Source organism: Oncorhynchus nerka, linkage group LG2 (assembly GCF_034236695.1).
Source record: "Oncorhynchus nerka isolate Pitt River linkage group LG2, Oner_Uvic_2.0, whole genome shotgun sequence".
NCBI lineage: Eukaryota > Metazoa > Chordata > Actinopteri > Salmoniformes > Salmonidae > Oncorhynchus > Oncorhynchus nerka.
The window spans coordinates 21,547,460-21,560,689 of NC_088397.1; the positions used below are offsets into that span (position 1 = coordinate 21,547,460).

The window sequence follows — 13,230 nt, forward strand, 5'->3', positions numbered from 1 at the left end:
TCACACACATCACATGACATACAGTATATCACACACATCACATTACACACCAACATACAGTATATCACACACATCACATTACACACAGACATACAGTATATCACACACATCACATGACACACAGACATACAGCATATCACACACATCACATGACATACAGTATATCACACACATCACATGACACACAGACATACAGTATATCACACACATCACATGACATACAGTATATCACACACATTACACACAGACATACAGTATATCGCACACATCACATGACACACAGACATACAGTATATCACACACATCACATGACATACAGTATATCACACACATCACATGACACACAGACATACAGTATATCACACACATCACATGACACACAGACACAGTACAGTATATCACACACATCACATGACACACAGACATACAGTATATCACACACATCACATGACACACACACATACAGTATATCACACACATCACATGACACACAGACATACAGTATATCACACACATCACATGACACACATACAGCATATATCACACACATCACATGACACACAGACATACAGTATATCACACACATCACATGACACACAGACATACAGTATATCACACACATCACATGACACACAGACATACAGTATATCACACACATCACATGACACACAGACATACAGTATATCACACACATCACATGACACACAGACATACAGTATATCACACACATCACATGACATACAGCATATCACACACATCACATGACATACAGTATATCACACACATCACATGACACACAGACATACAGTATATCACACACATCACATGACACACAGACATACAGTATATCACACACATCACATGACACACACACACATACAGTATATCACACACATCACATGACACACAGACATACAGAATATCACACATACATCACATTACACACAGACATACAGTATATCACACACATCACATTACACACAGACATACAGTATATCACACACATCACATTACACACAGACATACAGTATATCACACACATCACATGACACACAGACATACAGTATATCACACACATCACATGACATACAGTATATCACACACATCACACAGACATTATATCACACACATCACATGACATACAGTATATCACACACATCACATGACACACAGACATACAGCATATCACACACATCACATGACATACAGTATATCACACACATCACATGACACACAGACATACAGTATATCACACACATCACATGACATACAGTATATCACACACATTACACACAGACATACAGTATATCGCACACATCACATGACACACAGACATACAGTATATCACACACATCACATGACATACAGTATATCACACACATCACATGACACACAGACATACAGTATATCACACACATCACATGACATACAGTATATCACACACATCACATTACACACAGACATACAGTATATCACACACATCACATGACACACAGACATACAGTATATCACACACATCACATGACACACAGACATACAGTATATCACACACATCACATGACACACAGACATACAGTATATCACACACATCACATGACACACAGACATACAGTATATCACACACATCACATGACACACAGACATACAGTATATATCACACAGACATACAGTATATCATGACACACAGACATACAGTATATCACACACATCACATGACACACATACAGTATATCACACACATCACATGACACACAGACATACAGTATATCACACACATCACATGACACACAGACATACAGTATATCACACACATCACATGACACACAGACATACAGTATATCACACACATCATACAGTATATCACACACATCACATGACATCACACAGACATACAGTATATCACACACATCACATGACATACAGATATCACACATCACATTACACACAGTATATATATCACACACATCACATGACACACAGACATACAGTATATCACACACATCACATGACATACAGTATATCACACACATCACATGACACACAGACATACAGTATATCACACACATCACATGACACACAGACATACAGTATATCACACACATCACATGACATACAGTATATCATACACACACAACATACAGTATATCACACACATCACATGACACACAGACATACAGTATATCACACACATCACATGACACACAGACATACAGCATATCACACACATCACATGACACACAGACATACAGTATATCACACACATCACATGACACACAGACATACAGTATATCACACACATCACATGACATACAGTATATCACACACATCACATGACACACAGACATACAGCATATCACACACATCACATGACACACAGACATACAGTATATCACACACACATGACACACAGACATACAGTATATCACACACATCACATGACACACAGACATACAGTATATCACACACATCACATGACACACAGACATACAGTATATCACACACATCACATGACACACAGACATACAGTATATCACACACATCACATGACACACAGACATACAGCATATCACACACATCACATGACACACAGACATACAGTATATCACACACATCACATTACACACAGACATACAGTATATCACACACATCACATGACACACAGACATACAGTATATCACACACATCACATGACACACAGACATACAGTATATCACACACATCACATGACACACAGACATACAGTATATCACACACATCACATGACACACAGACATACAGCATATCACACATACAGTCACATGACATACAGTATATCATATGACACACACATCACATGACACACAGACATACAGTATATCACACACATCACATGACACACAGACATACAGTATATCACACACATCACATGACACACAGACATACAGTATATCACACACATCACATGACACACAGACATACAGCATATCACACACATCACATGACACACAGACATACAGTATATCACACACATCACATGACACACAGACATACAGTATATCACATGACACATCACATCACATGACACACAGACATACAGTATATCACACACATCACATGACACACAGACATACAGTATATCACACACATCACATGACACACAGACATACAGTATATCACACACATCACATGACACACAGACATACAGCATATCACACACATCACATGACATACAGTATATCACACACATCACATGACACACAGACATACAGCATATCACACACATCACATGACATACAGACATACAGTATATCACACACATCACATGACACACAGACATACAGTATATCACACATGACACACAGACATACAGTATATCACACACATCACATGACATACAGTATATCACACACATCACATGACACACAGACATACAGTATATCACACACATCACATTACACACCAACATACAGTATATCACACACATCACATTACACACAGACATACAGTATATCACACACATCACATGACACACAGACATACAGCATATCACACACATCACATGACATACAGTATATCACACACATCACATTACACACAGACATACAGTATATCGCACACATCACATGACATACAGTATATCACACACATCACATGACACACAGACATACAGTATATCGCACACATCACATGACACACAGACATACAGTATATCACACACATCACATGACATACAGTATATCACACACATCACATGACACACAGACATACAGTATATCACACAGACATACAGTATATCATCACATGACACACAGACATACAGATATCACACACATCACATGACACACAGACATATATCACACACATCACATGACATACAGTATATCACACACATCACATGACACACAGACATACAGTATATCACACACATCACATGACATACAGTATATCACACACATCACATGACACACAGACATACAGTATATCACACACATCACATGACACACAGACATACAGTATATCACACATACAGTATCACATGACACACAGACATACAGTATATCACACACATCACATGACACACAGACATACAGTATATCACACACATCACATGACACACAGACATACAGACATATCACACACATCACATGACATACAGTATATCACACACACATCACATGACACACAGACATACAGTATATCACACACATCACATGACACACAGACATACAGTATATCACACACATCACATGACACACAGACATACAGTATATCACACACATCACATGACACACAGACATACAGTATATCACACACATCACATGACACACAGACATACAGTATATCACACACATCACATGACATACAGTATATCACACACATCACATGACACACAGACATACAGTATATCACACACATCACATGACATACAGCATATCACAGTATATCACACACATCACATGACATACAGTATATCACACACATCACATGACACACAGACATATATATCACACACATCACATGACATACAGTATATCACACACATCACACAGACATACAGTATATCACACACATCACATGACATACAGTATCACACACATCACATGACATACAGTATATCACACACATCACATGACACACAGACATACAGTATATCACACATCATACACACACACATGACATACAGTATATCACACACATCACATGACACACAGACATACAGTATATCGCACACATCACATGACACACAGACATACAGTATATCACACACATCACATGACATACAGTATATCACACACATCACATGACACACAGACATACAGTATATCACACACATCACATGACACACAGACATACAGTATATCACACACATCACATGACACACAGACATACAGTATATCACACACATCACATGACATACAGTATATCACACACATCACATGACACACAGACATACAGTATATCACACACATCACATGACATACAGTATATCACACACATCACATGACACACAGACATACAGCATATCACACACATCACATGACATACAGACATACAGTATATCACACACATCACATGACACACAGACATACAGTATATCACACACATCACATGACATACAGTATATACAGTATATCACACATCACATGACACACAGACATACAGTATATCACACACATCACATGACACACAGACATACAGTATATCACACACATCACATTACAGTATATCACACAACATACAGACATACAGTATATCACACACATCACATGACACACAGACATACAGTATATCACACACATCACATGACACACAGACATACAGCATATCACACACATCACATGACATACAGTATATCACACACATCACATGACACACAGACATACAGTATATCACACACATCACATGACACACAGACATACAGTATATCACACACATCACATGACACACAGACATACAGTATATCACACACATCACATGACATACAGTATATCACACACATCACATGACATACAGTATATCACACACATCACATGACACACAGACATACAGTATATCACACACATCACATGACACACAGACATACAGTATATCACACACATCACATGACACACAGACATACAGTATATCACACACATCACATGACACACAGACATACAGTATATCACACACATCACATGACATACAGTATATCACACACATCACATGACACACAGACATACAGTATATCACACACATCACATGACATACAGTATATCACACACATCACATTACACACAGACATACAGTATATCACACACATCACATGACACACAGACATACAGTATATCACACACATCACATGACACACAGACATACAGTATATCACACACATCACATGACACACAGACATACAGCATATCACACACATCACATGACATACAGCATATCACACACATCACATGACACACAGACATACAGTATATCACACACATCACATGACACACAGACATACAGTATATCACACACATCACATGACATACAGTATATCACACACATCACATGACACACAGACATACAGCATATCACACACATCACATGACACACAGACATACAGTATATCACACACATCACATTACACACCAACATACAGTATATCACACACATCACATTACACACAGACATACAGTATATCACACACATCACATGACACAGCATATCACACACATCACATGACATACAGCATATCACACACATCACATGACATACAGATCACACAGACATACAGTATATCACACACATCACATTACACACAGACATACAGTATATCGCACACATCACATGACATACAGTATATCACACACATCACATGACACACAGACATACAGTATATCGCACACATCACATGACACACAGACATACAGTATATCACACACATCACATGACATACAGTATATCACACACATTACACACAGACATACAGTATATCACAGTATATCACATGACACACAGACATACAGTATATCACACACATCACATGACATACAGTATATCACACACATCACATGACACACAGACATACAGTATATCACACACATCACATGACATACAGTATATCACACACATCACATTACACACAGACATACAGTATATCACACACATCACATGACACACAGACATACAGTATATCACACACATCACATGACACACAGACATACAGACACACCAACATACAGTATATCACACACATCACATGACACACAGACATACAGTATATCACACACATCACATGACACACAGACATACAGTATATCACACACATCACATGACATACAGTATATCACACACATCACATTACACACAGACATACAGTATATCACATGTATATCACACATCACATCACATGACACAGACATACAGTATATCACACACATCACATGACATACAGTATATCACACACATCACATGACACACAGACATACAGTATATCACACACACATCACATGACATACAGTATATCACACACATCACATACAGTATATCACACAGACATACAGTATATCACACACATCACATGACACACAGACATACAGTATATCACACACATCACATGACACACAGACATACAGTATATCACACACATCACATGACACACAGACATCACATGACACACAGACATATATCACACACATCACATGACACACAGACATACAGCATATCACACACATCACATGACATACAGCATATCACACACATCACATGACACACAGACATACAGTATATCACACACATCACATGACACACAGGCATACAGTATATCACACACATCACATGACACACAGACATACAGTATATCACACACATCACATGACACACAGACATACAGTATATCACACACATCACATGACACACAGACATACAGTATATCACACACATCACATGACATACAGTATATCACACACATCACATTACACACAGACATACAGCATATCACACACATCACATGACATACAGCATATCACACACATCACATGACATACAGTATATCACACACATCACATGACATACAGCATATCACACACATCACATGACATACAGCATATCACACACATCACATGACATACAGTATATCACACACATCACATGACACACAGACATACAGTATATCACACACATCACATGACACACAGACATACAGTATATCACACACATCACATGACACACAGACATACAGTATATCACACACATCACATGACACACAGACATACAGTATATCACACACATCACATGACATACAGTATATCACACACATCACATTACATACAGTATATCACACACATCACATTACATACAGTATATCACACACATCACATGACATACAGTATATCACACACATCACATGACACACAGACATACAGTATATCACACACATCACATGACACACAGACATACAGTATATCACACACATCACATGACATACAGTATATCACACACATCACATTACACACAGACATACAGCATATCACACACATCACATGACATACAGTATATCACACACATCACATTACACACAGACATACAGCATATCACACACATCACATGACATACAGCATATCACACACATCACATGACATACAGTATGTCACACACATTATGTCACCAGTCTGGTTCTATGTCTTTCAGGAACCATCGTCAGTATTGGAGATCCCAAGAAGAAGTACACACGCTATGAGAAGATCGGCCAGGGGTGAGACACACACACACACACACACACACACACACTGCAGAGGTGAGTCCATTTACATGTTCACCTTTTTGTGCCCTTATCCATGTCTAAGTTACAAATTGGACTCTACTCTCTCTCTCTATCTCTCGTTCTTTCTCTCTCTCAGAGCGTCTGGTACTGTCTACACAGCCATCGATGTTGCCACTGGTGCAGAGGTATTGTCCCTTCCTGTGTCAACACCAACACACACACACATTCAGGCTGACATACAGTACAAACGAAGAATGCAATTCACACAACAGACTTGACACAGATTTAGAACTTGTGTGTGTGTTACAGGTAGCTATCAAACAGATCAACCTCCAGAAACAGCCGAAGAAGGAGCTGATCATCAACGAGATCCTGGTGATGAAGGAGTTACAACAACCTAACATCGTCAACTACGTAGACAGGTAACACACACACACACACCTCAGAAGTACGCCTGTGTCAGTACTCTGTGTGTTGGAGTCAGTTATTTACTTTGTTTCTGTGTGTGTGTGTGTGTGTGTGTGTGTGTAGTTTCCTGGTAGGTGAGGAGTTGTTTGTGGTGATGGAGTATCTGGCTGGAGGTTCGCTCACGGACGTTGTCACGGAAACATGCATGGACGAGGCTCAGATCGCTGCCGTATGCAGAGAGGTACACACACACACACACTGCTGCTGTCTGCCGAAAGGTATACTCACACACACTCAGTCACAGAGCACAGGGAGGTGTGTGTGACGGTGTGTCCTGTGTGTGTCCTGTAGTGTCTGCAGGCTCTGGAGTTTCTCCATGCCAACCAGGTGATTCACAGAGACATCAAGAGTGACAACGTGCTGCTGGGCATGGACGGATCTGTCAAGCTCAGTAAGAACACACACACACACTGTCACGTATACTCCCTCTCCGGCGCTCTAGGTCACCAGGCTGCTCATTATTACGGACACCTGTCACCATCGTTACGCACACCAGCGCCTCATCAGACTCACCTGGACTCCATCACTTCCCTGATTACCTTCCCTATATACAGTTGAAGTCGGAAGTTTACATACACTTAGGTTGGGGTCATTAAAACTAGTTTTTCAACCACTCCACAAATTTCTTGTTAACAAACTATAGGTTTGACAAGTCGGTTCGGACATCTACTTTGTGCATGACACAAGTCATTTTTCTAACAATTGTTTACAGACTGATTATTTCACTTAGAATTCACTGTATTACAATTCCAGTGTTCAGAAGTTTACATACACGAAGTTGACTGTGCCTTTAAACAGCTTGGAAAATTCCAGAATATTATGTCATGGCTTTAGAAGCTTCTGATAGGCTAATTGACATCATTTGAGTCAATTGGAGGTGTACCTGTGGATGTATTTCAAGGCCTACCTTCAAACTCAGTGCATCTTTCTTTGCTTGACATCATGGGAAAATCAAAATAAATCAGCCAAGACCTCAGAAAAAATATTGTAGACCTCCACAAGTCTGGTTCATCCTTGAGAACAATTTCCAAACACATGAGGGTACCACGTTCATCTGTACAAATAATAGTACGGAAGTATAAACACCATGGGACCACGCAGCCGTCATACTGCTCAGGAAGGAGACGCATTCTGTCTCCTAGAGATGAACGTACTTTGGTGCGAAAAGTGCAAATCAATCCCAGAACAACAGCAAAGGACCTTGTGAAGATGCTGGAGGAAACAGGTACAAAAGTATCTATATCCACAGTAAAACGAGTCCGACATCGACATAACCTGAAAGGCCGCTCAGCAAGGAAGAAGCCACTGCTCCAAAACCGCCATAAAAAAAAGCCAGAGTACGGTTTGCAACTGCACATGGGTACAAAGATCGTACTTTTTGGAGAAATATCCTCTGGTCTGATTAAACAAAAATATAACTGTTTGGCCATAATGACCCTTGTTATGTTTGGAGGAAAAGGGGGGAGGATTGCAAGCCGAAGAACACCATCCCAACCGTGAAGCACGGGGGTGGCAGCATCATGTTGTGGGGGTGCTTTGCTGCAGGAGGGACTGGTGCACTTCACAAAATAGATGGTATCATGAGGGAGGAAAATTATATGGATATATTGAAGCAACATGTCAGGAAGTTAAAGCTTGGTCGCAAATGGGTCTTCCAAATGGACAATAACCCCAAGCATACTTCCAAAGTTGTTGCAAAATGACTTAAGGGCAACAAAGTCAAGGTATTGGAGTGACCATCACAAAGCCCTGACCTCAATCCCATAGACCAATTGTGGGCAGAACTGAAAAAGTGTGTGCGAGCAAGGAGGCCTACAAACCTGACTCAGTTACACCAGCACTGTCAGGAGGAATAGGACAAAATTCCCCCAACTTATTGTGGGAAGCTTGTGGAAGGCTACCCGAAATGTTTGACCCGTTAAACAATTTAAAGGCAATGCTACCAAATACTAATTGAGTATATGTAAACCCACTGGGAATGTGATGAAAGAAATAAAAGCTGAAATAAATCATTCTTTCTCCTATTATTTTTGACATTTCACATTCTTAAAATAAAGTGGTGATCCTAACTGACCTAAAACAGGGATTTTTTTACTAGGATTAAATGTCAGGAATGGTGAAAAACTGAGTTGAAATGTGTTTGGCTAAGGTGTATGTAAACGTCATACTTCAACTGTATATCACTCCCTTTGGGTCCTTCCTCAGGCGTTATTGACTCTGTTCTGGTTTCATGTCTGTGAGCGTTTTCTGTTTCTTGTTTTGTATTACGTTCTATTTATTCATTAAATGATTCACTCTCTGTACTTGCTTCCCAACTCCCAGTGTACACGTTACACACACACTTTCTGTCTGCCTCCTCTCTCCCTTCATCTCTCCCCCTCTCCTCTGTAGCTGGTTCTGGGTTCTGTTCCTAGATAATATGCCTTGCCAATCCTAAGTGTCCTATTGTTTTGTGTCCTATCATTGTATTGGCTTGACAGTCACACTAACTTACCTGTTTTCTCTCGTTCTGTCTAGCTGAATGTGACTAGGTGAATGTTTCATATTAACTTGACAGTCACACTAACTTGGATCTTACTGCATTGTCCCCTGTCATTATACTGCTGGGTTGACCGTCCCTCTAACATGTCTGTTCTCTCCCCTCCCTCTCCAGCTGACTTTGGGTTCTGTGCCCAGATCACTCCAGAGCAGAGTAAAAGAAGCACCATGGTGGGGACTCCCTACTGGATGGCTCCTGAGGTGGTGACCAGGAAGGCCTACGGACCCAAGGTGGACATCTGGTCCCTGGGCATCATGGCTATAGAGATGGTGGAGGGAGAACCCCCTTACCTCAACGAGAACCCACTCAGGGTGAGGATGGATTTGTGTGTGTGTATGGGGGGGGGGTTCCATGCTTGTGTGTGTGTCCAGGCATTGCACTTGGTGGCCAGTAATGTTCAGTGTGTGTCTGTGTCTCCTACAGGCCCTCTACCTGATAGCCACCAATGGGACTCCAGAGCTCCAGTCTCCAGAGAAGTTATCTCCAGTGTTCAGGTCCTTCCTGTCCCGCTGTCTGGAGATGGATGTAGAGAAGAGAGGAGGGGGGAAAGAACTACTGCAGGTACACACACACACACACACGCACAAACAAACACACACACACACCGTGATGAGAAGAGTTTGTTTCATTGGTTGATCTCTTGTCTTCCCTGTAGCATCCATTCCTAAAGCTGGCCAAGCCTCTCTCCAGCCTCACCCCTCTCATCCTGGCAGCCAAGGAGGCCATGAAGAGTAACCGCTAACCCTGGTTAGCCACAGATACACTGGATTCCTATGTCTCTATGTTAGCCTGAGCGCTAACTACTAGCCTTACCAGCTAACTTCCAGCCCTACAGTGCCAACTCGTCAGTGCCTCTCAGTAACTGACAGCATCTCCTCCTTGATGCTAAACACCAGCCTGCTAGCACCCTGGCTCGTACACCTACAAGTCACACAAGTCGGCTTCCTGCTCTGTTTGACTCCCCTTCCCCTCTGTCCTTCACCCCTCACTCCATATCACACACCAGTCTTCCTATGTCTTTTACCCCCTCCCTGTCTGTCCCTCACACCCCCCCTCCCTGTCTGTCCCTCACCCCCTCCTCATCTGTCCCTCACCCCTCACTCCATATTACACACCAGTCTTCCTATGTCTCTTACCCCCCCTCCCTGTCTGTCCCTCACCCCCTCCTCATCTGTCCCTCACCCCTCACTCCATATCACACACCAGTCTTCCTATGTCTCTTACCCCCCTCCCTGTCTGTCCCTCACCCCCCCTCATCTGTCCCTCACCCCTCACTCCATATTACACACCAGTCTTCCTATGTCTCTTACCCCCCCTCCCTGTCTGTCCCTCACCCCCTCCTCATCTGTCCCTCACCCCTCACTCCATATTACACACCAGTCTTCCTATGTCTCTTACCCCTCCCTGTCTGTCCCTCACCCCTCACTCCATATCACACACCAGTCTTCCTATGTCTCTTACCCCTCCCTGTCTGTCCCTCACCCCTCACTCCATATTACACACCAGTCTTCCTATGTCTCTTACCCCCTCCCTGTCTGTCCCTCACCCCTCACTCCATATTACACACCAGTCTTCCTATGTCTCTTACCCCCTCCCTGTCTGTCCCTCACCCCCTCACTCCATATCACACACCAGTCTTCCTATGTCTCTTACCCCTCCCTGTCTGTCCCTCACCCCTCACTCCATATCACACACCAGTCTTCCTATGTCTCTTACCCCCTCCCTGTCTGTCCCTCACCCCCACTCCTCATCTGTCCCTCACCCCTCACTCCATATCACACACCAGTCTTCCTATGTCTCTTACCCCCCCTCCCTGTCTGTCCCTCACCCCCACTCCTCATCTGTCCCTCACCCCTCACTCCATATCACACACCAGTCTTCCTATGTCTCTTATCCCCCCCTCCCTCCCTGTCCCTCACCCCCACTCCTCATCTGTCCCTCACCCGCCCTCCATTTTCCTCACCCTCTTTTTCATTCAGATGTTGTGAGGTTTTCTTGTTCTATTTGTCTC

General features: G+C 41.8%; 1 protein-coding gene across 4 annotated transcripts in view; it reads left to right on the top strand.

The window, feature by feature from the left end:
- LOC115120734 (serine/threonine-protein kinase PAK 2-like) overlaps window positions 1–12,081 on the top strand; it is a 25,833-nt gene extending 13,752 nt beyond the window's left edge. For all 4 annotated transcript variants that reach the window (XM_065024497.1, XM_065024495.1, XM_065024501.1 and 1 more), the window contains exons 8-15: window positions 8,140–8,203; window positions 8,349–8,397; window positions 8,522–8,634; window positions 8,744–8,861; window positions 8,972–9,071; window positions 11,334–11,530; window positions 11,643–11,780; window positions 11,875–12,081. In XM_065024497.1, the coding sequence (XP_064880569.1) occupies window positions 8,140–8,203; window positions 8,349–8,397; window positions 8,522–8,634; window positions 8,744–8,861; window positions 8,972–9,071; window positions 11,334–11,530; window positions 11,643–11,780; window positions 11,875–11,961 (866 nt within the window). In that variant the 3' untranslated portion in view covers window positions 11,962–12,081. The remainder of the gene's footprint in view (window positions 1–8,139; window positions 8,204–8,348; window positions 8,398–8,521; window positions 8,635–8,743; window positions 8,862–8,971; window positions 9,072–11,333; window positions 11,531–11,642; window positions 11,781–11,874) is intronic.
- Window positions 12,082–13,230: the final 1,149 nt, after the last annotated feature.